At 44.4% G+C, this 27,425-nt stretch overlaps 2 protein-coding genes across 2 annotated transcripts; both read right to left on the bottom strand.

The window, feature by feature from the left end:
* LOC8054331 (protein RADIALIS-like 3) lies at positions 1,982-3,079 on the bottom strand. Its single transcript, XM_002465502.2, has 2 exons — positions 2,514-3,079; positions 1,982-2,380 (listed from the first exon to the last, which is right to left on the bottom strand). Exons 1-2 carry the CDS (start codon positions 2,759-2,761, stop codon positions 2,353-2,355), a joined length of 276 nt encoding a protein of 91 aa, XP_002465547.1. The 5' UTR covers positions 2,762-3,079; the 3' UTR covers positions 1,982-2,352.
* Positions 13,921-19,163, bottom strand: LOC8078841 (phosphomevalonate kinase, peroxisomal). Its single transcript, XM_002465501.2, has 10 exons — positions 18,925-19,163; positions 18,676-18,826; positions 18,487-18,584; positions 18,244-18,356; positions 18,066-18,118; positions 16,606-17,001; positions 16,403-16,504; positions 15,566-15,793; positions 15,186-15,308; positions 13,921-15,008 (listed from the first exon to the last, which is right to left on the bottom strand). Exons 1-10 carry the CDS (start codon positions 18,930-18,932, stop codon positions 14,742-14,744), a joined length of 1,539 nt encoding a protein of 512 aa, XP_002465546.1. The 5' UTR covers positions 18,933-19,163; the 3' UTR covers positions 13,921-14,741.

Raw genomic sequence — 27,425 nt, 5'->3', positions numbered from 1 at the left:
TGGGCCGGCCCGGCACGAAAATCGGCCCACGGGCCGTGCCTGGGCCGTCAGGCAGGCACGATGGCCTGTGGAGGCACGGCCCGGTGGCACGCGGGCCATACGGGCCCGTGCCCTTTCGGGCCGTGCCTAGCACGGCCCCGTGCCGGGCCGTGCCGGGCCGGTCCGTTGCTCATCTTTATATATGGCCTATTTCAAAGCGTGGAGCCAATGCACCAGCATGGATGGTGACTCTATCATGCCACATAAGAAGAAATCTGACTTGGAGCCTTGGAAGTGAGAGAAGAAAAAAAACATAGTACTCCTTCCGTTCTAAATTATAAGACATTTAAAACCAATATATCTGGAACTTATAAGGCTTGTCTCAGTGGATAGTTTCATGCCAATATATCTAAGACTGTTATATCATATAAAATTAAATTAAATCTGGATAAAACATCCACTCTCAATGCAAAGTTTCATTTTATAGTTTTATAAGCATTGAATTTCATGACTCAAAGAGAGTTGGTAATCGTGCCAAGAGAGTTTCATCATTTACTCTCTTTCTTCTTAAATACACTATCATGGCATAAAAAATACATGTAAATAAAGCTTACATGAAACTCCCACTCGCTTAGTTTAGGATGGAGGAAGTAGCAGCTTATAGGGTGACAATAGTACATGGACATGCATAAATAGCCTCAGGGGAGAGAGTGTGTGAGAGAGAAAAATAGATTCACAAATAGCCTCAGGATTCACGAGAGAGAGTGAGAAAGAGAATAATGTAAAAACTATTGTATGATTTTTTTTATTCATCCATGTAACTTGTACCGTAGCATTGCGGTCTTTATTAGTGATTTGTGAATACATGTTGTCTTCTATCTTCTAAGGTCACTATTGCGCATAGGAATTTGGACATGACCTAATTGGACAAATTTTTATAAGAATGTAGAGAAGATATTCCTACACTCCAAACTATGTTTGAATCTCAAATAATCAAATAATGTAAAGGAGAATTCTTTCCACACAGATTGTTGGTCCATTCTCTGATAGGCAGTTTGGTTGAAGGAATGAGTCAGTCCATCAGTCTGTTTAGTTTGTTAAATGAAATGAGTTGATGCATCATCACCTCATTTGACTCTTAATGCATCACCTCATCTAAAATCTAAAATGGAGTGACTTCCCAAACTAAACACTCTAGGATGGCCGGCTGACTCTGTCATTGATGAGCATTGCAGTACTGGGGCCGAGTGGGTTGGAAGATTCTGATGGGCTGGGCTTATGCACGTTTCACTGATCCGTTACCAATCCAGTTAATAATAGACAATTTTACATGTCTCAAAAAAGCTAATATTTATATAGGACCAAAAGGCCTGATTTTAGATAAAAAAAAAGAGGCCTGATTTGATGGCCGAGCTAACAGAGCACCCTCCTGCAGTGCAGAGATACCCCTACGACTTGCCTAATAACCAAACAAACAATTGCTTCCAATTCGCAAGCACAAATCAAGAGAGGAACTACCTCGACAAAACTTTGGAGTGCACGTGAGTTTACCAAGACGACGCAAAAGGTGAATATGATGATGATTGACATACTTCACAAAATATATATGTTTCTTTCTGCGGAAATGGCGAATCCTGCTACATGCGCTTCACACTTTCGCTAGCTAGCTAGCTTGTGGTGCAGTGCAGACGGCGACGATGAAAAGATGGCATGCCGGGAGCAAAAGAGACCATGCATCCTGTTTCGTGGTGTCTATCTCTGTAACGTGGAATATGCGAGTGGTTATTGCATTTCTACTCTTTATGAATTTTGAACATTTACCTTTTGCATGTATTATAAGATATAAGATGGAAAGTCGGCGTTCTTCCCAGCAGTGAAAAGAAGGCGAGGTGCTTTATTTCCTGTTAAGAAAGGAGTAGTAACGAAATAACCCAAAAATAGTGGGGCAAAATCTTCAGTCAAGATTCTAAGAACGATCACAACTCGATTGCAAGACCAGTCAGACAATTGCAAATCATATAGCTGATTGATTATGAGCATCAAACATTACAAGGCCAAATTAAGGAGCAGGCTTTACATGTAGTGCAATACGCATAGGACGATGATCGAGGAGCACTACTACTGCATCCCTTTTTTTACATGTCATCAGGAGCCAAGCTACTAGCAGGCTATGCGCCCGTGCTCCTCGCACTCACACACTGAACAGAAAAGCTCTTAATTCTGCGCAACACCACATACTTTGCACACTTGCATGCATGCCTATATATCCATAATTACACACAGGCACACGAACACACACATATCTCAGGACTCACGTGTACGTACATGACGAGCAATCGTTGCACGCGCGCGCCGCGTGCTGCAGCTAAGCCCTCATCTCTGGGGCCTGTTGGCTCTGCCCCTGCGAAATCATATATCGAACCACATGTGGACGTAAATTAGGCATTCATAAACTGAAGTCTCGATCGGTGTGTGTGGTCGATCGGACTAGCTATATATGCACGCGAAAGTGAGTATAAGTGATCGACACGCACCTGTTGTTGTTCCCGTTGTTGCCGTTGCGGGCGGCGGCGTTGGGGTTGGGGTTGGGGTCGTTGCCGTAGCCGCCGGACTCGATGTCGCCGACGTCATTGACGAGGTGGGCGTAGTGGCGCCTCGCGTCCTCGGCGGTCTTCCCGCCGCCCACCGCGGCGGCCACGAGCTCCCACCGCCTGGGCGTGTCCCGGTCGTACGTGGCCAGCGCGCGCTCGAACACCGCGTTCTCACTGTCGCTCCAAGACATGATGATCCCTTCGCTCGCTTCTTACTACGCACACCCTTGTTAATTCAAGCTAGGTGATGACCAGCGTCTAGCTCTCCTCAGCTAGATCGATCCCTGCTTACTTAGGTCGATCTGTATGTGTTGCTTCGAACCAGGCATTCTATGGTTGATGGTATTTATAGAGAGGGAGGGACAAGGAAAGGCTTTGTCGCAACATGGGTCTAATTAAAACCTCCTCCACCTCCTACATCGATCTACATGCATGCATGTATGCTACATACGCTGCAACAAAGCAAATCGATCGGCATAGCATAATAGTCGCGATGCTATGCTGCTATATAAATTATTGTAAGAGGCTAGTTGATAAAGCTCAATGCGAAGGGTTCGGGAAGTTGCAAATTGTGGGAGGAGATCAGCCGGGCTTGTAATGGCAGGTAGCCGATGAGCGAGCTGATTGGCGGACGTTTTATTCGACAGACGTAAGAAAGTATCCAGGCTTTAGACGATGGCATTATTTTAACAGCAGCTTGCCTTTCTGTTAAATGGTTGCCAGATCAGAGGGATCGATGCCCCCTTTCTTTCATGCTTTACCTGCCGGGCAAATATCCATGCCGCGCCCCCCACAGTTCCACTCAAGTTCAAGGGCATCTTTAAGGGGGGAAGTTAACGTGTGATTCAGTTGCGGTGTCGGGCGAACGCGCGAATACACGACTCGTCGCGTTGTCAAGTGAACACGTGACCCCGCTGTCGCCGCGGTGTGGTAGTGTCTCACGGGGGCTCTGCGGCGAGACCATATCGTGCCTGCTGCGATCTTTTTCTTCCCCCTCCCCTTCCATTGCCACACATATATGGCTATGGACATTCCCATCCTAACCTGCACCGTCCCCTTCTTCCTACGCCACTAGAACCCTAGCCTCCCTCAAAGCCTTCTTCTAATCAGTCGGTAAGGAGACAAACTTACCTTGAAAACCTAAAACTCTGGCCTCCGACGCCGATGGAATCGTCATCTAAACCCTTGCCGCGGGCCTAGGTTGCAAGCTCCGACTGACCACGCGATAGAGTTTGTGATCTTTAATTCGAGCTGTGATGAGAGCACAAGTACACTATAAGATTGGATCCACAATTACAATTTTAGACATGTTTTGGTATACTTCAATCAATCTAGAAAAATAGCACGACATTCGTGACACAATTATATAAAGATGTGATGTGATTTTATTATTTCCCTCAAAAAAAAAGATGTGATTTTATTATTTCTAAGCATATATATATGGATAACACAATACTGTTCAAACAAAATTTAGAAAAAAAGATGGTTTTATCTCGAGGCGAGACCAGTGGACACCTATAATGTCCCTCCCACTAGTCGACTGAGTGGGTTACTCGATATAGTCGTTCATGCTTATACGTACAATGTAGAAGTGAAGCTGTGCCCAATGTAATGTGAATCCTACTATACATGTGCTTCAAACCACCAACAGGTAGTGGAAGTGCTGATAGCTAGGAACAGGAGTTGTCGTTGTGGGAGTACTCCATTTATCCATAAAAGAGTGATAGAGTGTGTTTAGATCCAAAAACTTTTGGGATTTAGATAATGTAGCACTTTCGTTAATTAGTGTCTAATTATGGACTAACTAGGCTCATCTCGCGATTTATAGATAAACTGTGCAATTAGTTTTTTATTATATTTTAATATTTCATACATGCGTCCAAAGATTCAATGTGACGGAGAATATTAGTTATTCTCGTTTGAACACTTTCAATTTTGACAAAATATATAAAATGTTGATATTTATGGTGCAATACTTAGTATCACTAGATAAATCATTAAATATATTTTTGTAGTAACTTATTTAGATATATAAATATTATTAATATTTTTATAGTCTAGTTAAACTTAAGAAAGATTAATTGGTATGAACCCTATATGACATGTTTTTTAATATGGAAAGAGCAGAAGCAATAAACAGTCATGCAGAGATGCGCTCCTAAAAAACTTTATGCCCCGTTACTGTCAGCTTCGCAGCAGACGTCGATTTTGGGGATCTGCGGCCTTGTTTAGTTCGCAAAAAATTTCGTTTTTGTCACTGTAGCACTTTCGTTTTTATTTGACAAATATTATCTAAACAAGAAGTAACTAGGCTCAAAAGATTCATCTCATAAATTACAGGTAAACTGTGCAATTAGTTTTTATTTTTATATATATTTAATGTTCTATACATATAACCAAAGATTCAATGTGATGGAGAATCTTGAAAAATTTTACGAACGCCGCTAGCTGCCTATGCGCGCCTAGGAACTCTGGGAGGGAGAAACCGAGTAGCCGCAGGAACAGAGAAGGCGAGTTCCGCGCAGGAACTCTGGAGTTCTTTTTAAAAATATTTTTATTAAGTTTTTTTAGTAAGGATTAATGTGTCCAATTAGCAATAATAAAATTTATTAGTGTTACGATTAGAAATTAGAGGATGATTTAGATTATAAATTAGGGAAAATAAATGAGTTTTGAAAAGTCCCCGCGAACCAAAGCGCATGTAATCGGCAGTCGGCAAAACATGAAGAATATTTTGCTTCCGCATATACTACTAGAGTACTAGTTAAAGCAAAAGTTCCAACAAGCTAGATTTGCATTCTGGATTGCTTGCCTTATATTGAAAAAAGATGATAGGCCAATCATGTCCCATCTCACATATTTGGCTTACCATGACTAGCACTCTAGCAGTCTATAGCACATATAAAATGGCTCCATCAGAGCAAAAAGGAATTGGGTCAAGTTGTGCACCTGACTTTATGCCCAACATTTGTATATGCAAACAGCACACTGCTTGCTTGGGGATCATGAACAAAAAGCAAATGATAAGGAATAATTGCATTAGTTATATGTGTAACATAGCGCAAGTGCACAAAAGGCAGGGGACTTAGATTCCAGCAACAATATGTATGATGCGCACATTAACAACTTCATTCGATCACAAGTGGGTTGTTATTGCATGATTGCGTTGCACGGGGATAGATACAAGCTTAACCTGAGATAACCACGCACCAGACAGCGCATTAGCATCAAGGGATAGTTTTAGGAATAGCTCGTTTGGCTAAAAAGTCATGGCTAGAAGTATTGTTTGTTGATTTGTTGTGAGAGAAAAACATTTCTGAATAGATGACAGATTCAACAGATAAACTCAAACGAATATACTAAGATCGGTGACTTCGTCGATGTCGAGAATTTGTCGTACCTATAGTGAATTTGTTAATCTCAAGGATTTGCCGGATCAGTCTTTGAAGATACTCCAAGGGGTAGGGTTTACCTATTTGTTTACAATTTAGTCCTTTTTTGAAGAAAATTTACTTTTGGCCCCTGAGAAACGTAAACTGAAATTTGGACCCTAGCTAGGGATCGCCGTCAGGACTCATGACTCCAAGCTAACACATTTCGGAGCCAAGATCTGTGGCTCCAACCTCGGAGCCATGGATCTTGGCGCAAAACCAAAGCCTAGTTTCCCTACCCGAGCCTCCTTGCATTGTTCCTCCTCCCTCTCAGTCACTGGTGGGGAGGTGCAGGGGGCGGCAAAGGGGCCGAGGGGAACTGCCATGGGCGTGGCCCTAAGGCCGACCGACCCTGTCGGGCCGCTGTCGAGCGGTGTCGTCCACGCCTTCGGTGGTCAAGTAGGCCATCAGTGCTCCTGGTGGCGACGAGGGAGGTCGGGGAGGCAAGGACAAGGCGCGGTGGCATGGGCGGCGACCGGGGTCGCAACGGAGGTGGCGCGAGCGAACTAGAGGTGGTGGTGCAGTTGTCGGACGGCGAGCGGTGAGATTTAAGACAGAGAGTCAAGAGAAAGAGGAAGAGGACGCACAGTATAGGTTTGGCACCTCGGCGCCAAGATCCATGGCTCCGACCTCAGAGCCAAGATCTGTGGCTCCGAAACGTGTTACCTCGGAGCATGAGTCCTCGCGCTGACCCACTGCTACAGAATTTCTTTTCCGAGGCGGGCATCCAAAACGCCTGAGGATGAAAGGTCACGGTCAATCGGACAATTTTTTGAGGCATTTTAGATGCCCGCCTCGGTTAATAAAATTTAAAAATAAAAAGGTGAGCCCATCGATGGGGCCCGCTGAGCCCATCGATGAGGCCCGCAAAATCCCATCTGAGCACCATCGGGTTGCCGCTGCGCTGTGACATCGGATCTGGCCACCCTTGCCGCAGATTCGCTAGAGGTGACACCGAAGGAGGAGCGTCGTCGCACCTGCGCCACCCGCATCGCTCGTGGAGGAGCGCCGCTGGAGTTGAAGCCGTCGGAACGCCCTTCTATCTAGGAGTTGAAGCCGCCGCCAGAGTCGAAGCCGCTGGAGCACCCTTCTATCTAGGAGGGAGGGAAGGGGGAGGTGCCACCGCCGACCGGATCCGCCACCGCCTGCTAGCACCACCGGAGAGAGCGAGGAGGGACGTCATGGCCGGGACGAGAGGGGAGGGGCACCGCCGAGAGGGGCCGGGCCTTCCCGCGCTATGGCCGGGAGGAGAGGGAAGGGACGCTGTCGAGAGAGGCCAGGCCGCCTCGCGCCATGGCCAGGAGGAGAGGGGAGGCACGCCGTCGAGAAGGGCCAGGTTGTTGTGTGCCATGGCCGGGAGGAGAGAGGGGCTGCTGCACCGGGATGGGAAGGGGAGGGAGAAGGGTGCAGTGAGGACTGCCGTCGGTGGTGGGAGGAGAAATGAGTGAGGAGGAGAAACCTAAGTAGTTGTATATATATGTGAAGCCTTATATCGGGCTGAGATTTGCTTTTATGAACAGGAGTGGTCTAGCCTTTTTAACCAAGATGGGCTTCTTATAAATAACCGCCTCCGAAAATAGCTTTATTTTACGAGGCGGGACTCTTATAAATAACCATCTCGTTTAATTGATTTTACGAGGTGGTTTTTGTAACCGCCTCGGTTAGTTAATGTTAGGCATTAACCGAGGCGGTTGAAAATGCTACCCGCCTCCGAGAGCCATTTTAAAAGGTCGTGGTTAATAAATTTTGTAGTAGTGACCCTAGGGTACGGTCCAAATTTCATTTTACATTCCTCAGGAGGCAAAAGTAAATTTTCTTGAAAAAGGGCTACAATATAAAAAAAATTTTGGTAGAACTTACGTGCGTGCATTATACTGTGTGATCATAAAACAAAAAATAAATTTTGGATCTATATCGTTACTGACTTGGAACTGAAGAACTTGTAGAGTTGAAGTGTACATGTGAGCCTGTCAGCCTTACAGTAATTTGGATGGGGCTATGGGAGGAAGTGGAGTAATTCCTTTTTTTTAAAAAAAAAGAATAAGAGCCTACTACTATATATATCTTGCGTATCCAATTAGCTAAGTGGCCGGTGCAGTATTCAACTTTGAAAGCACGCTATGATTTCAGTAGAACTCGTATATATATCTTGCGTATCCCCACAAATTTTTTTTGCAGGAAATATTTTGCATCTGTGTTTGAGTTGGTCGGACTCCATGATTTTAGAGTTTTAGTACCGATTTTTTTCACTTTTTGTCTTTTGGGTTTTTGCCACTACATTAACATGGCTCAGTTTTGCCTCTTCGATTCAATCTACGATGAAGGTAGCAGCCAAACTGAAAAGGAACTGTCCGGGTTCGCTGCAAAAATGAATTAGACTACACTGTAGACGCAACCACACGTAAGCTGGTTTGTCCACGAATATGTAAACAGACTTAATTTTTGCAAGAACCTGTAAAAATTAAGTTTGTTTGTGAGTTTACAGACACTGCTCGCATCTCTACTACTCAAATAGCTGAGTAGTATTGAAGTAGTGGAGATGCGAGCAGTGTTGTGATGGGGGCGGAGTGATGGGGGCGGTGCTCAAGGTGCAGAGGCGCCTGGTTGGAAGATCGACAGCGTGGCCCCCGTTACTTCTGTGTGAGGCCAATATCTTTTATCCTTGGCGTTGGGCCCTGCCGTGACATGTCCAACCCTTTCAGCGAATCGTGACGTATCTTCTCTAGAGGTCAGAAGAATCGAGGGAAGAATCTACTCAGCTATTAGATTAATCATATGAAACATAATTATGGCACTCAAAGGCCGGTGGCAGGCATGCTTTGGAAGCTCCTAGATGGAGAATTTCACTGCAGTTCGCTATCCTGTGTGTGTAGCGTACCATTTTGTAACTGCTCCACAACGCGCTAGACATTTCTTTCTAATTTTAATTGTGGCTGGGGTGCACGCCTTGTCGTCGAAAGATTATATGCTCCCAACTTGTAGGATTTTGTGTATCGCATCATCGTTCACTGAATAATTAGAAGATGAGCACACTCAAACGAGTGCTTCAGAGTTCAGACGGTTAAAATTATCGGGGGCCCTAGCTTGTTCCCAGATTTTTCATATATTGCAGCATCATCCTTTACAAATGTATTAGATTATTGTTATCCTTGCCATGGTTATTACGTACTAGAGTTAGCTACAGCTATAGTTTGCTATTCTATCAATTTGTGTTTCTGCAAAGGGTAGATTTTTTTTTTTTTGAGGAAACCACAGGCTAGAACTTTAACAGACATAATAAGCATTAAAGTTTCTCGATAAATTTGTTTAGAATCTATAGCTCATCAAAGTTGTTTATATCTGCTCTCCCTTTGTTAATTTCTAATAAAATATCTATATATTGGCCTGTGAAACTTTGATTCGTAATTGCTCTACATTTTTCTACCATAATCAAAGTTTCCCTTTTGCATCACACGGTTCACGCCTATATATATGCGTGTCTTCAGTAAGTGTTTAGCAGAATTTTTAGCTTGAATTGTGTTAGCTCTTGTTGTAGCTCATGCCATGACTTCGTTCATGGATTTAGATTTTGCCTTCCAATTTTGATCTTACCTATTATATTTATTTTACTCCACATATATGTGTACATCTCAAGTGTTCATTGTACCTCTTATTGAAATCTCTCTCTTTTATATTTTTAAAAGCATGGATTCTACATCTTAGATAAATTTCTTATGGCTCGTACCATAAACATGTGCCTTGGCTTTCAGCATAGCACTCAAGATGCCAAATTTTCTCAATACGAAATATTAGAAGTGTAGTAGTATACCTTTGAGTTAAATGCACCGGAGGTGCTTTAAGGCCAGTCTCAATGCATAGTTTTATGACACAGTTACCAAAACTATAAACTAGGTAACCGAGCCACAAGAGTTTTATGGGGATGAAACTCCTCTCTCATCAGATGAAACTCCTTCATTTAATGATCCTGTCAAGACAGCAATTTTGCTTATGTGGCACCCTATTTAATGTGCATGACACTCTCATGAAACATGCATTGAGACTGGCCTAACTTATGTACGGTTTCGTTTAGGTCCATCAACTCTAGAATTTGATTTTTAGGTCCATAACATTTATTCTGAGTCAATAAAATAGGCAACATGATATGGAATTTGCAATTGGTAGGTCCATCAACTCTAGAAGTTGATTTTTAGGTCCATAACATTTATTCTAAGTCTATAAAATAGGCAACATGATATGGAATTTGCAATTGGTGCCCCCCCTGGCGTTCCGTTTCCTATGTGGTAGCATGCAGCACGCAGGGTGGTAAGACCAGTCTCAATGCATAGTTTCATGACACAGTTACCATGATAATAAACTAGGTAACCGAGCCACAGGAGTTTCATGAGGATGAAACTCCTCTCTCATTTGATGAAACTCCTTTATTTAATGACTCTTCCAAGTCAGCAATTTTGCTTATGTGACACCCTATTTAATGTGCATGACACTCTCATGAAACATGTATTGAGACTGGCCTAAGCGCAAGTACTAGTCTAGCAGCAAGAGCACGGGACCACGAGCTTTACTACTTAGGCCTTGTTTAGATACGAAAAGATTTTGGATTTCGCTACCGTAACACTTTCGTTTGTTTGTGGTAAATATTATCTAATCATAGACTAACTAGGATCAAAAAATTCATCTCGCGATTTACAGTTAAACTGTGCAATTAGTTTTTATTTTCTTCTATATCTAATACTTCATGCATGTGTCAAAAGATTCGATGTGACAGAGAATCTTGAAAACTTTTTGGTTTTTGGGGTGAACTAAACAAGGCCTTACCCGAACACTTGAGAGTGCTTTTAATTTTGCCCGATGGAGGCTAGCAACGGGCCAGCCATAACACACGCCCATCTGCGCAGTCAAAGGTCGGTAGAAGGGAAAATACTACGACAGAAATGGTGATTCAGCATAGACTTGCTCCAAATACATGCACACAGAGACAATGAAACCACGATAGACTCAATCGTGCACTAATTTGTTGAAACAGTGATGGCCTACACCATTCACCAACATGAACGGCCACGCACGCAAGCTCAAAAATTGATCATGATAGCTACAGTACGGTGGGACTGGGAGCTCCTGCACGATTTCTGTGTGGCCAATGAATGTAAAGGGTAGAGGAGGCATAAACATACTTGGTATAAATCATTTGTAGATGTAAAGCGCGGGACAAGGAACAACATTGGTAGTGGGAGCTCGGGGACCAATAATGGTGGTGTGGCCAACACTAGACTAGAGATAGAGCAGGGGCACAGATCTTGCCAGGTTTGAGGGAGTGGTGGATAGAAGGGCAATGCAGATGGGGGATAGGCATGAGCTCGACAAATTTAATACCATATATTGGTTGCCGACTTCACATGCCATGTCAAATCTAAGAGCCAAACAGAGGGGTATGGACCTGCGGCCAACCGCTTGAAAAAGTTTATGGACCTAGAAGTTAAATCTATGAGCCAAACGAAGGGGTATGGACTTGCAGTGGACCTTTAAAAAGTTTATGAACCCAAAAATTAACTTTTAGTGTTGACTGTTGATAGACCTAACTGAAATCCCCACTTAAGCTAATGGACCTCTGATGCATCTAACTCTATTTCTTTTTGCAATAAGAATGTTATGATAATGATTAAACTACCCATTTATATATGTTATAACATTTTGTTCAAAATATATAAACTTCTTAAATAGTTTGAAAGCCATGACATTATAAACAAATCTTACAAGAAACCATTTCTCGGTCTATAGGAGTAAGATTTCTTCATTGCGTTCCAAACAGACCTTAGCCCACTTAGAGTTGGATAAGGCTTATGTACTTGGAGACTCGATCTGTTCCCACTAGTCCTTAGTACCTCGGAAACAATATGATAATCTACTCCAATGCATGAGTCAACTACGGAGGTGGCGTGAGGCTACCATCGCCTCTTTCCATGAGGCCCTTTTTCATGTTTTCTACAAGCTAATACTCGCCATATATTCCTCTTGTACGTAAGCATATCTTTCATGCAGTGATGCTCCTCAGCAAGCCAGCAAAAGATTTTCACAGGATCTAACGCGTAATACAGAGATGGACACACAGAGTTATATTAGTTCCTGGGACGAAAACGACGAGCACCACAAAACCCTTTTGATTTTGACTCATCAAACAAGTGCTCCGAATGTACTTAACGTACCATCCTTGTACCCTTATGCCTATATCTTAAACTTGGTGAAGGGTAGGCACCACCATGTTCTCCAACCTGCCGTCAGCCTAGTGAGTTCCACGTTTGCAAAGAGACATCGTCTCTTGTGCTTATATTTGTTAAAAGAGCGTGACGGCTTCCTTCACCCTTTCTCTACTAGAATACTCCCTCCAAGTAAAGTGTCGATTGTCGTAATAAAGGACATGGTCAGTTGATCACTAACTAGGATACTACTTTATTTTACCATCAATTATATTAGTTTAAATGTATGTAAATTATAACAGATTATTTATATATAATTATTTTGTAACCACTTCGGAAACACAAACCTAGACATAATTTCCAAAGTTCAATCAACATATTTATATTCAAATAAAGAGATACCAGATTTAAATGTGTCTACCCTATATATATGTAATCGGCCAAAAGACACTTATTTGTGGTTTGAAGGGAGTGATGGCTTTCTTTCTTACTTCGAAGTTCACATGTTCATAGTTCCTGACATGATCAGCATTGGGGTCCGGTCCGCTGACCCAATGACTTTTTTTTTAGATAATAGCTGACCCAATGACTGTTTATTACTCCTATCCCTTTAAAAAATAAAACCTTCTTTCTAAGTTCTCACTGAAAAAACAACAACATTATCACCGACCAGGCATGTTACCTTTCAACTCTAGACCGACCTTTTAAGAGTTATTTTCCACCATCCTTTCTCCTCCTCCCCCTCATTCCTCCTATCGCTCCACACACCTCCCCCGTATAGACCGTGCTGGCGCTATCAAAAAAGTATAATGAATTGAGTACTCTCGTAGACCATCCTTGAAAAGGTATCACAAAATTACCTTAGAATTTCACAGAACTATGCATCTTTTGATATGCCCGAATATGGTTTTGGAGTATAGACGCAGTGCCAATTAGAACGCTGATTCGTCTGGCCGACCACTGGTTTATGCAAAAAAGAGTCACTAGTAACAAAAGTCACATACTTATTTTACAAACAAATTTCCATGGATTGGTGAATGGCGAATACCTGGCATTCCGTGACCTTCAGCTTTTCCGAAAAGCCAAAGCCAAATTTATAGCCTACAAACAAGCTGGCCTCCTTGATGCCTCAAACTAGAAAAAGTATATCTTGCCGTAGATCTTCCGCATTTCCTCACCCCTAATAAGTGAGCCCTATCCAGGCTAGGATAAGAACAAGCATGCGGTACTTCAACATAGACATGATATGCTGAATTGTTTTGATACAGTTCAGATACCCACCGTGTATAGATAATGTTGAACTGGCATTTAACAATAACAAAACATGATCTTGACACTTAAAACAGGACCTCCTGGCCTTAATCTAAACATGATCACTAACAATTACACAGTGGGGAAAGCTAAGTAAATGAGCAGACCAGAGCACGAAGATGCTGTGCTGTCAGTGTCAAAGTAGTCGTAGGCTCACGTAGTCGTATGCTCGTAGGTGTAGGTGTAGCATATGAGGGTGAAAGGGTTCTACCAGGACACGCGCTTTCGGCAGCATATAGAGTGCAAATTGTTATGAAACAACACCTACACAAATAGGTGTCTACAGACACACACGAACAGGCATCTCTTCACGAGTGATCTCATCCATCAAGTATAAGATTAGTGGATAGTTTAGTCCCAAAGGACATGTCCTTTGAGAATAGTTATCCCTTCGACACACCCCTTCACATGTGTATATATATCAACGAGATCAATGGAATTGATTGTTTTTCCAAATCTTGTTCATTTACATTCACTCCTAACACAAGTCAAAGGTCAAAAAAGTTGTAAGAGTGACACCCAGGAGCTGCTTATAACCTTCAGTGAAGGCAATAGTTTCCACTGATTTATGTAAGAGGTGCCAAATTGACTAATTGAGGAATACCTTGGCTATCTTAGGAACAAATCGAATCGATTGATTGGCGAATAGTACCACTGGCAGGAGGAAAGCATTTGCACGCTAGGCAACATTCTACCCAGCTGGGCAGTGGCCACATCCGGTATCCAAAGCCAAATCATAGCCCACGACCTCAAAAATCAAAATGAAAAGCCTTTGGACTCTGGCCATTTCTTCATTCCACAGTTATACGCCCTCTGTTTCTTCACCCGGAAGCCAAAGCACGGCCTATCATAGGATAAGGTCAAATATCAAACACCATCATCATATAAACCACACCCACACCTCCTTTCAAACACTAACACATGCTGAATTATCATACAAACCATGTTAAACAGTTGCAAATACAAGGTTTACAGTATGAGTTTGTTGATTGAATAGCTTGACATTTCCTCACGTATATTCCATAGCTACAAGCACTAATTCCATGGAAATCCCTAGAATTCCTTATTTTCTACACTCATGAACAGTCGTTGTAAATAACGTGCTATCCTGCTGCAAGTGCAGCACTTATTTTAACCACGTACCTCCTAGCATTCGGCACAATTTGGTACTTCTAAAAGAACGAGATAATAAATAATGGTACACCATACATACATAAATAGAACTATTAACAGTAGAATCAATTAATCTGAATGGACGATACAGCTGCTGAGACCTCCCTTGTTCTTGGGTCAGCATCTTCCAATGAAACACCACGGCAGTCTTCTCGTACAAGAAGTGGCAGAACGCCAGCTGAGCTCCAAGCATTTGCTACAGCATTATTTGCATCCCCCAAAGTCACTGAGAATACTGCATCGAAACCACCAGCTCCAGGAACTCCAGCCAGTAAAACACCCTCCATATTCATAGTGGCATCTAGTAGCTGTGTTTGTGAATCTGGCTCAATCTAAAAAATTAGGGCAAAGATGACAAACAAGGTTGAATTAGAATATTGACCTTATTATATCTACAATTTCATAATTTAGTGCTCCGTATTGCTGTGATTATGCCAAACATCATACTGAATATACTTCTTTGAGCATGCTATACTACAATACTTGCAGTTTCGTAAAGGGGGCCTTACTGGAACACCGGCTGCTATACCCATCTCTCGCATGTGAAGCCTTATCTCAAGGGAAGCATCCCTTGCAGCCAACAATGATCTAACAATTAATTCTTGATCTTGGTTAGTAGCCACCTCTGTCCACTGCAGAGAACAAGGAAACATAATTCATTTAAAAGAATAATTAAAGAATACTTTCACTTCCTTTTTCCACAGATCGAAAATATCATGATAAATGGTGATTAAAAATGGGAGTACAAGCTCTGGTCAACCAAAAACTAAAAACCAAAATATGAAGGTTTATCCCTGTCTGTTCCTCATTCATCAATCTATTACTCCAAACCAGAAATTGGATAGTGAAATATAATAGATATAAGTATGTAACATAATTATGTACTTACCTTCCCATATGTGAGATGACTACAGGACCGCACTACAGACTCATATGCCTCCCGGTGATTTTCAGAAAGTCCTTTTAAGATTCTCAGTTGGTTCTCCAGCGCTGAATTGGCAATGGCCAGTTTACTCCATGTATCTTTGGATTTCTCAGGGTCAGACTTCTGCCACCGTTTCACAGATCCAACCATTGATGGAGTAGATGATCCTCCGGTTCCAGGTTCCCCAAGGAGCTAGAAAAAAAAATGTAGAAAATAAAATACTGTTGAATTGTTGATATTGGAACAAATCCCCCACGCCCCTTCCTATTCATACTGTCTTGTGAACAGAAATGCATTTTTTTATGTTATGCTTTGTACTTTTGGCTAAGATGTCCACTGTTTAACCTTGTGCTGTTTTGCAATGTGTGCCACACAAGTCTTATAATAGATATCAAGTGAAGAATTACTAATAAAGATACAACTTTGCAAGGATATTTTTAAGGGAAGGCTGTGATAGACTAACATGAAACAAGAGAAGTATCTGGTGATGATGAGAATAAAATGGGACCAGACATTCTACAACTCATCACTTTTCAAATCTGGATGACATCAGTATTAGCATGGTATGCATGTAATAGCAATTTCATTGCACGTGCTGCCACTACGAGCATAAGACATGGTCTAATGGCTATAGCCTATAAGCATCATAGCATTGCAGTATCTAGTAAAGAAACTGTAAATCCTATACCACTAGTAGCAGCCTAGCAGACCAGTAGTTATGGTGGCTGGTGAAAACCAGTAAAATGATCTTATTGCCATTTTGGAAAAATTGGCCATTGACTATGAGGCTTGGTGACTTACAAGGGTCATCAGAGGGGGTAATGAAAACTGTTTATTCTCATGATCCCACCTTTGTGTAACAATATCGGATACTACATCTGGCAAGAAAGTCCCACCTGTAGCCTGTAAATATTGCAGTCATAAATTACCAGCTCTTCAAATGGAATGAGATTACACTGACAAAGTTGATGAGGTGCACGTTATCTGCCACTGAGGTTTCTTACCTGAGCCGAGGAGAGTATTTCTGGAGAAAACCTTACATAGCGTTGACTCCCATAGACAGCAGCACTAACATCAAAACCACTTCCAATTTTCCCTTGTGCTATACAATGTGCACTTTGGGCAATAGCGTGAACCAAGTCAAGACCTCGTCCAGTTGCATTATCACCGGAAGGTTGTCCCGGACATGAAAGGTTAACAGCACCAAGGTAGTGAAGAAGAGCTGCAACAACTGATGTGGTCATGGCAGCTGATGACCCAAGTCCAGTTTTGGCTACTTCAGGTTTACATTTCTCTCCAGTCGTTGTTCCATTAGCAACCTCTGAGTTAAATGTAATTGAAGAGAATGGAGGCAATGAAAGCAATACCTCCGTAGTAAGAGGAAGACCACGTGCTTCGATCTGAAGAAACAATGGAAACCAACAAGATATAGTATTTTCTGGGTGAGCTCTAGTTGTAAACATGAACTAGGTTAAACAAAGAAATTTTATATGGTTCATAAGATATTTAGTTAGTATGTAAAAGAGAAAGCAGTTTCACATGTGGCAGTTTATTAAATAATGCAAGGAGAATAACTTTTAAATCTTTTACATTGCCATCTGGCAGTCAGTCATCTATTCAAAATTTTACAGCTGGCTATCCATTTGAAGTTCATCGAACCTTAAGGCCTTGTTTAGTTCCGAAAACTGAAAAGTTTTTGGAACTGTAGCACTTTCGTTTTTATTTGACAAACATTATCCAATCATGGAGTAACTAGGCTTAAAAGATTCATCTCGTGATTTACAGGTAAACTGTGCAATTAGTTTTTTTTTCGTCTATATTTAATACTCCATGCATGTGGCGTAAGATTCGATGTGACAGGGAATCTTGAAAAGATTTTGGTTTTTGGGGTGAACTAAACAAGGCCTAAGTTTTACATAAGAAACACTGTCATGAATGCATAGAGCATAAAGGAAAATAATAATCTTCAACTACACAAACTTTATAAGAAAAAATAAAGCAACCATTACATGCACGCACATCATATGTCATATATAAATATATATGCAAACACATTAGCTTTGTGTTTTGCATCTGATTTCGTCCTTTGTAGTAAGAAGTGCACTATGCTAATTTTGGTCTTAACTGAACTAATACTTCTATCACAAAAGGTATGATCACCATCATTGGAATAGAAAAGCAAAGCACGGTACAAAAGAGTTCACACTTTAAGTTTCAAATTAAACTCTGGCATCTGTTTTATTGTTTTAGTAGAGTTTGTAGATTATGTTCAAGATTGGGTAGTTCACTTTTTGTAACTGATGGTTCAAATTAAAAAAATTTAAAAGGAGCTACAAGGGTCATGTTAACATCAAATCTCTCTTTTCTTTATCAGTGGGGCTGGGTTTTTGGGTGTAGTAGAGCTCTGCAAGAAGCTAAAATACACATGAGTAATGAGTATGCTTATACAATTAAGAAGGTTCACCTGCTTTCTATAAGAATAGAAATCATTGCAACCAAGAATTGTAATGTTCAGACCTGTAACAAGAGATTGAGACATATTACAAAAATAAAAATAAAAGTACACTCGAGTAGTATACATCAAGCATGTAATCTATGCAATGACTGAGAGCAGCAAAAATAAATAAGAGAAGTTTTACAACCTTGCAACAGCAGCTTATCTATAGCATCCTTCTTGTCCTTATCAGTGATGATCGATTTAGCAGCTGCTACGGAGAACTGTATGGCCTGCTCAACAAAAGGGTTTGTAGATTCCCTGAAATACAACAGTAATGCTGTCAGTGACATTACCACCAGACTCGAGTTTCAGAGATAATACAACAGAACAAGAGCAATTCACCACGAGATTGCAAATTTGCAGTCATTAAGAACGACGAGCAACTTGCCTTGCAGACGTCAATTGCAGTGTCGATTTCGTTAGAGACAACTTGTATGTGGCCTCCCGGGAGAGCTGAGGGGAAGTCACTTTCACATCCGTCCACGCCTAGCATCGGTACAGGGCACACAGGGTGAGGAGCAAGAGCAACACGCTGTAGCTTCTGAGACAAGAGGGGTGGCAGCTGAAGAGCGCTCACCCAGGCCCAGGAGTCGGCGGGGAGGCTGTCGCGGATGGGGCGGACGACGGCGTAGAAGCGGGCGGTGGTGCTGAGGACCAGGCCGGCGTTGGGGCGCTCCAGCACGAGGTATCCTCCCGCGATGAGCACCTTCCCCGGCGCCGACGCCACCCTGCGACGACGCGGTCAGATCGGAGCCCAGAGGTAGATAGATGCGGAACCTTAGCGGGGGAGCGGGACAGTGAAATGACGGTGCTAGTGAGTACTCACACTTCCATGGTCTTCGACTCCTCGGCGGCAGAGACTCGATCCGGCGGCCGCCTCTGCTGGAAGCTTCGCTGGAGTGGAACGGGCCGAACAGCGCGGCAGGGGAACGCTCTGGCGATCACGGCGACGGGTGGGCGCGGGGGAGGAAGCGTGCCGCGTGCGGGTGCGGAGGAACCGAGGAGAAGTCGGCGATGTGGCCGTGCCGCCGTGGGGGCGCCACGACGCGACGCGAGTCTGACGGCCCAGGTGGCCGTTCAACTGGACCAGACCTCGCTTTCGTTGAGTCGTGGGTCGCCGTGGGCTGAAAGCGACTAGGGCAGTTGGCAAACAATGATACGGTCCGTGCGAGTCGGCCGGTTTTGGCAGATCATGATATGGGCCGTGCGAGTTGGCTTGGGCTGGACTTTCGCTATGCTCTTTGATCCGGAATCCTCGTATAATGTTATTTTCCTTTCTCTATCTATGATGAAAAAAAGGAATTGTTATAGTTCAGGTTCCTGAATTTTCAGGTAATAATTTTGGACAACCAACTAGTATAATTCAAATGGCAACTCACAAGAGTCAATTTACAATTTTTCTATAGTCAAACAATCAATCAATCGCAAAATTACATATTGCCTCATAACAACAGAAGATCAGGCACAAAAATACAGGAGTGTGAAGAAAAGGACTGAAGTGTTGCGTGGCAGCCAGATAGGCTGCCTGACACTGACGAGCTCTAATAGAGACAGGTTCGATCCAAAGCAAACAACTGCCTGGAGTAGGTACATTACGTCTGTTTATGATGCAGTTAGTTACAGAGGAATCTCACAATCTCCCTGCACGCGAACCACCAACAGAAGCGCGGCCCCTCCTGCATGCCACCATCCAATGCAATTGGGCAACTGGCCATCGCCCTTCCCTTCTGCTGAGTTCACACCATCATGCGTGGTCAGATCGATCGATAGCTGCAAATCAAGCTCCCTGCACATTTGTTCCTTAAACAAAGCTCGGTCAATGGGGTCCTCGATCTCGCACTGAGCTTTGGCTCCTCCGACAGGGACACGTTGTGGTCCATGGCCTCTCGAGCCTGAAGGGGACCTGACGATCGATCCATGGATCCATCCAGCTGCATTATGAGCTGCAACCTCCAGCAGGCAGCAGGAGAGCAAGGCATCTCTTCTACCTAGCTGATGGATCGATCAGCCAACTCTCTCAAGAGAAACTATGGGGTGTTTGGGACTGCTCTGCTCCACGTTTTTCAGCTCCACTCTACGTTTTTTTAGCCAAACAGTTTCAATTTCACGCACTCAGTTCGAGGAAAAAAAGTGGAGTTCTAGAGCACCTAAAGAGGTACTCCACAAACTCCAGTTTTCAGTTTTTTGTGGAGCTGCTCCACAGTAGAGTTTGTGGAGCAGAGTTTGTGGAGCAGTCACAAACACCCTCTATATAGTATAACATAAATGTACAAGTGGCTTGCCTGCCTATTACGCCCTCCTTGTATATTGTCTGAACCACCGGTCACCTGATCCTCAGAGGGAGGGGACGCTCATATTGTGATGATGATTGGGACGTGTTGTCTTCTTTTTTTTCTTTTTGGTAGGACTGTGGGGGCTGGAGTAAAATAAGAGGGCCATGGCATTGGCATGTGAGACAATGTGGCTTTGTTCCCAGTTGAATTATCGCTCTAACAAATTCGTTCATCAGTGCTTTTTTTTAATTCATAGTCAATCAACACTCAAAGTTCTTGGCTGTGTGCGGCTTTAGAGTCCGGAACTATTTCATTTTCTAGAAAAAATTAAAGTCCTGATTCTGAAATTGCAAATTAACTGCTGAATTAACCCCGCAGTTACTAAAAGACTTCCCAATAGTAGAATAAAGTAAATCCTTTCAATGCTCAACCAAAAATGTATTTTGCAATTTTTTTTAGAACGCATGTTAAGTATGAACTATCTTCCATGCGAATTGCCTATCGTTTTCTTTCGACTAGGCTTTTCGGTGCAACCCGTCATTAGGTTGTCTCCAACAGCATATGCAAAAGGCCACCCAAACCAAAAATGCATGGCACATAGTGAAAAAAACTTCTCCAACAGAGTAGGTAATCAGAGTACCCATTTTGGGTGGGAGGAGATAGGGAAGGCAAATATGCGTCCTCCTAACGCACGACCTAAATCTTCGGCATTGTGGGGGTGTCGCCATCTACGCTCCTGACGGTGGCGCGTGGTGGCTTCCACATCCTCCCTCTCAGCGGTGGATGCGGTCGGTGTGGCCAGGCAAGGCCACGGCTGGGAGCCTGGGAGCCACCAGCACAGATAGGTAGGCCCGCGCGTGGGGAGCCACCAGCGTGGCTAGGCAAGGCCATGGCGGGGGAGCCTCCGGTGCGGCCAGGCAAGGCCACGGCTGGGAGCTGTTGGCATGGGCAGGCAAGCCCGCGCGGGGAGCCACCAGTGTGGCTAGGAGCAGCTAGCACGGCGAGGAAAAGAAGAGGGTGGCTAGATCTCGCAGGAGCCGCTCGTCGTGGAGACAGAGGTGGCTCGCGCGGAGGTAGTTCTCATTTGCGGCGGCTTTCGCGAGGCGGCGGACGAAGGTGCCGAACGCGGGGAAGACGAAGATGGAGGAGCAGGCGGCACCAGATGGAGAAAACTAGGAGTCTTTTTTGCGTTGGCTGGTGGAGAAGGAAGATTTTGGATGACCGACTTTTTCCATGTGACTCAAATGAAGGAATAGGTCTTGTGTTTGCCTACTCCCTGTTGGAGACAGTCTTAGATCCTCAAAAAAAACAGTCATAAGAGGTTGAATTCTTGGATTTTCACCATTGTCATTCAAAATTAAGTTTTTCTTGAACATATGAAGCAGTTTTTCCTAAGAGGAAGCTGCATGCAGATTATGTACTAGTAATATTGCTGTATTATTATCATTTTGTTTCCAAAATGGAAAGATCCAAGCAGAGAATGCATACATATTACAGGTATGTATGGGCATAAGGAAGACCCCAAGACCGGGCCATGGCGCCGGAGCGAGGTTCATGAACCTAGCTCGACAATGATTGGTCTGTTGGGCCGAGAAAGAGACGATCGAACAGTTGGCGCGGTCTGGCGGGACGAGAAGCAGACTAGGAATGCATGATGGACTCTCGTCGTCTCATCAAAGTTTGCGAAAGTGTTAAAGGATCCCTTGAACTAACCACCCTTTTTCAAATGCCCGCTTTTGTTGCCGCTAGACGAAGCAGCAGATGAAAAGGAGCGCTCGTCGTTCGATTCTAAAGGGCGAAACAAAAGTGTGCGCTGCACCACAACTGTAGATATATAAAACCTGGGCTGGGCTTGGCCGGCCGGCTCTGCTGCAGGGAGGGAATGCCCTGCACGTTGCCACTCGAGTCCACTGTCGTTTTTCTCCTTGAGGAAAGTCACATGAAGCCATGATGGAACCTTGCTGGGATTTGCGAGTAGTGTGTGTGCCTGACATGATGAGCAATGATACTATGATGTTAATTTAATCATCACTGTAGTACTAGGTTACTAGCAAATCCTAGACACGGTTGATCGATCAGCAGCAGCTGCTCGCATTGGTGCCGCGCGCGTGAATGCCGGCTTTTGTTCACCAAATCCACTGAATTGCGTGAAGCGTCAGCTTGTAGCCTTTTATTTAACCGGAGGATCGATCGTGTATTGCAGGGAACGGTGGCGTACCGATCGAGCTCATCAGGCTGGGGCTCTGTAGTGCGGTGCTGCTTTATTCGATCGATCTGGCTTCAGCTTTGTTCCTATGATGAGATTATAAACGTACGTGCGCGAGAGAAGACGCAACGTTCATGTTGCTGGCCGGCCGATCACATGTTGATGCTGTAGCGCATGCAGCCGCGTGTCACGTGTGTACACACAGGCCGGCCCGGGCGGGTGAGTGGGGAGGCAGGCACACGCCTGCAGAGACGCGCCGCGCGGCGGACAGGCGTGCATGGCCGCGCGCGGCCGGCCGGCCAACGTGCTCGTAGGTACATCCCGGCTCATCATCAGCTACTACAACATGCATGCACACGCACACGCCGATCGAGTGGCTGGACTAGAGATCGATCGAATACGTGCGCTACACGACGTCGTCGTAGTCGGCCCGCGCCGCGCCTTGCCGGAGACGTACGCATACGTTCGCCGCGTCGCGTCGCATTCATAGATAGCGCCACGTACGCGGCAATGCATGTGTGTGTGTGTGGCAGTATCTGGCAGACGCGAGGAAGCGTCGTCCGATCTAGCTGCTGTGTGCAGGTCCTCGCCTGGTACGACGAGTGATCTTTCGACGATCGAGCTGGCTGGCTCAAGTGTTCAGTGCTTCACTACTTCAGTCTTCAGCAGCAACTAGCTGGCCCTGCAGGCCGGCAGGCGTACGTGCGTGCGTCTACACACGACGTTTCGGATCAGGACTAGTACAGCACGATTTCCCTGAGCAGGGATCGGAGGAGAGAGCCGCAGAGCGCCAATGCCCATCCTCCTAGCTAGCTATAGATCTACCCCGCCTCTTGTTGCACCCACAGTGGTACATGTAGCTCCCGCCCATGTCGTAGCACACGCACCGACTCGTATGTTAGGAGATGAGATCGATCGATCAGGTCCCGCGGCAGCTAGCGCTAGCTAGTACACGTACAGCTTACCTTACGCAAGCTGGCTGGCTGGCTACGCTTGTGCGCGGCTGCACTGGACTCGATCGCTGACTTGTGCGTGGAGACGGAAGGATCAAGCAGCCAGCTTATTTGTCAAAAAGAAAAAAAGAAAAGCAGCCAGCTTGAGTGACTGGTGGACGTAGGCTTCAATCTCTGCACAGGGATCCGTGTGATGCCCAACACGGATTCGCCAACCCCAACATCCTGCACGCGCTTATGCGCCGATCGACACAGGCAAAGTCATCCTTACAATGGTGTGGGCGTCTGACTCCGTGACTGTGTCACCTTGTTCTTGGCTCCACTCCAACTAATAAGCCTCTCCTTGGAACCAGCAATATACTATATATAATGCATTGCGAGCCATCGCTCTTGCATTTTGTTTTTTAACCTCAGCGCTTGCATCATCCACATGTACCGGCCGGCATCTTTCTTTCTTTCACACAATCACACTACAGAGGGTTCGGTTTTACCGGTAGCAGTAGCCGCACGCACGTACACGTGACGATTGTACGGCTAAAATGATTCTATACGGCTTCCAAGTCCATGTTACTAGTATGTTACTCTACTAGAAATCTAGAATAGACAGCAGTGCGGTTGATCCGCACAAAGGCCAGTTGGTGTGTGTGTATTGGTAACCCCGCATTATTCAGCAGAAATTAAGATGCAGGTTACTGCTACGTGAGTGAGCAGAGAGAAGGAGAAACAGAGCGATCAGCAGCATATATGCATATGTTTAGTCAATTGGCTTGGCTAGCTGTTGCACGCGGTGTGGCGGCAAGATCGGAGATCGCGATGTGGCTAATTTGGCTGTGGAAAACCTCTTTGGTCGGTTGCAACTTGCCGCTGGCCGGTATATAGGACAGTGAGCCGCGCGCTGGGTGCTGCCTTAGCAATCTCCCCCAGGCCCCAGCTAAGATCGATCCCAACTGTCATCTTCGGTCATCTCACTTAGAAGATCTACGTACAGTATTCTCACAGAGTATAATCGCCAGTTTATTGTCACTTGACGCCAACTGGGCTGGATGCTCATCTGGCACAGTAGCAGCCAGTCTGAGATTGCCTTTGGTTAACAAGTATTTGCTGCCATCTGCAGGTGCAATGCAAGCTAGCTGAACCACCTTATTAATTTGAGAACAAAAGAATAGTGCCAATACGCAATCCATTTGAGATAGCGTTCGTCTGAAATCCTGCGCACCCACACTAGCAGCCCTTTTTGGCGTTTATCGCTTGATTCTTGGTGTTTTTCAGCTACGCGGCCAGGCAGACGCGGACGATCAAACATTAGAATCCCGGCCGGCCGCAACTTGAGCACCAAGTGCTGCGATTACAAAATGCACGCAGGTGGATCGTGCGTCGATGGAGCCGCGGCCGCAAAGCTTCTGCTGATTTTGGTATATCGAACGGCCCGGGCATATGCAAAGCGCGCGCGTCAATCATTTGTGCCTTGTGCGAGGCGAAATCCAGAGCATGTGGCGGCCGCCCCGGATGCTCTACTTGCGCAGGTATTTCTTTCACTGACTAGCATGCGGAAGCGGAATAAAAATCGGGAATCTTGCGTCGAAACCCAATAGAAAATGAGGGAGCGAGCTGCGCGCGCGCGAGGCCGGCTGATATGTGAAATATGCGCCGGCCTCAGCCCTCATGCATGCAAGCTGCAGGGGTGGGGCGATCACAGAATCTCGAGGGTGGACGGCGCCGGAGATCCCCTGCATTGCCAGCGTCAGAGGCATCAACCCATGTCCGAGCGTAACTTAGGACGTACGTGTTTGCAACGCGGAAGAATATTTGTATGGTTTATTTAGTTTGATTTGATGCATGTTACTTCGTTCATTTCAAACTGCGAGTCTGTTCAAATTGCAAGTCGTTCTAGTGCTTTTTAGGTATAAGAATTTGCTACACGCCTAAGGTCTCGTTTAGTACGGCTTCACTTTACTAGTTAAGCTGGATTTCTTTTGCTTCAGCTCCATGAAGAACTTTATTGGTGGAGCTATAACCGTGTTGATAAATCGTTTGACAAAACAGCTCCATATATAGAGCTTTTTAAAACACGTTCTCATAGAACCACATACATAGTCTACCAGGGCTAGACAAAACCACTATTTTCGGCTCCACGCACCAAAATGCTCTCGTGAAAGCACAACTTAAGAAGCTCCTTAGGTTATTAAGCATGTTGGTTGTACCTCGTTTAGCACAAAATAGCTTTAAACGGCTTCAAGAGCTTGTGAAGAAGCCATGCCAAATGGAGACTTATTAAATATATTATATATTATGTCTAAATACTTTTCCCATCAACAAAATAATATAATTCTCATTTTTAGAGAAGTCAAACGTTTGAAAATATTAACCAAAGATGTTGGTCATCCCATGAAAGATCTATTGTAGGTAGCCATCTAAAAAGGAGCAACGAGCAAGCTTGGGAACCTCGGTTTCGTACGGCAGATCTCCACGGCTTAAGTGGATTTTAGGCAACGTCAATAAAGTTTAACTCCCGTTGTTTGGACACATGTATAGAGTACTAAATATAAACTATCTATGAAAATAAAAACACAGTTAGAGAATAATTTACGAGATAAATATTTTAAGTATAATTAGTTCATGATTGAATACTAATTGTCAAATAAGACGAAAATACTAATACTCCTAACCAAACACCCCTTAGATGACAAGTTCGGTGACGAACCTCTATGCTGGGCTGGGTGGGCACTATTTTTTATCTGTTTTAAATTAATTTACAGATATGGACATTCAACACTACCACAGTTATCTGCGATTAACACAGAGGCATACGGATACCTTGCCTCTGAAAATTATTTTTTGTTCTTGGTAAAGATTTCACAGTAGTATATACAAAGGCCCCTTTAGAACATGAGATTTCTTCCTATAGAAACCTCCGTTAAAATGTGCCCTACAAGAGCTAATTGCATGGGTAGGTTGGATGATGAGCTCTGGTGTAGCACAATTTTCCGCCCCAGAGTTGTTTACTCCTGACTTAAAGCTAAGCAGATGTAACTGCCAGGTAGTATAAGTTAGAGGGAGAGGACAAGCGAACAAGTTCGATCATCAGCAAATTGAAAGGTGTCGCGTTTGGTAGACGGAAGGGGCATCATTCAGCACTAGAATTACGACCGGGAATTGGGGCTTTTACCTACTTATTCCTCAAGCCTGGCAGTGGGTGCATTGCGTTTGTTCTCTGGGAAAAAATAATTAGATTGTTCTTGACACGCTGACACGCACCTAAGTCAACAGTGAACGACCGGCCGAACGATCGATCGAGCCGTATATATATACATGCATGCAGCCTCATCTAAGTTTGTGCATCTGCATCGTCCTCGCATATATAGCTTCACAGACAAATGCATAGGCCGTATTTTGGAGCAAGTGGTAACTGTGTCATTAGTTAATCTAACAAGCGTGGTGTTCTCAGCCTGCGAGTTCATTAGTAGTGCGGCCACGTGTTCCAAATGACCTCAATCATTTTTGCTTTGTCTGAAAATGCCCTCGAAGATACTACTAATGTACAAGCAAAAAAAATGCAGAGTTAAGGATTAATAAAGAGGTTACCGTTCCAATGGGGTTTGACCTGAAATGTGGACTTAGTGAATTGATATTTATTATTAAATTAAAGATGGAACGGAGGCTACAGTCGATATCGTATAGGATCTTCATTCGGCGCGGCTTGGAAGCTTCAATCCTTGCCTCCTTGGGACGTCAATCAAAGCCCACACGGATGGGCTCCTACTCACTAGTCGCTAGCAGCTAGGTGATCGATCATGTCGATGCCGGCGATGATGCCGATCCCACGGGCGCGGCCGGGCCCCGGGCCTAGGTGAACTGCGAACTGAATATACAACGGACATGTCAATCATGCGTGCCA

The sequence above is a fragment of the Sorghum bicolor genome, chromosome 1 (assembly GCF_000003195.3).
Source record: "Sorghum bicolor cultivar BTx623 chromosome 1, Sorghum_bicolor_NCBIv3, whole genome shotgun sequence".
NCBI classification, from domain to species: Eukaryota; Viridiplantae; Streptophyta; class Magnoliopsida; order Poales; family Poaceae; genus Sorghum; species Sorghum bicolor.
Note: the sequence above shows the minus strand (reverse complement) of the source record. Positions and strands in the feature narration are given on the sequence as shown.

Coding starts and splice junctions, on each gene's coding strand:
- LOC8054331 (XM_002465502.2), bottom strand. CDS start 2,761: ATGTCTTGGAGCGACAGTGAGAACGCGGTGTTCGAGCGCGCGCTGGCC. Junction 2,381..2,513: donor AACAACGGGAACAACAACAG/GTGCGTGTCGAT, acceptor ATGATTTCGCAG/GGGCAGAGCCAACAGGCCCC.
- LOC8078841 (XM_002465501.2), bottom strand. Junction 18,357..18,486: donor CTGCAATTGACGTCTGCAAG/GCAAGTTGCTCG, acceptor GTTGTATTTCAG/GGAATCTACAAACCCTTTTG. Junction 17,002..18,065: donor TCTATTCTTATAGAAAGCAG/GTGAACCTTCTT, acceptor TTGTTTCTTCAG/ATCGAAGCACGTGGTCTTCC.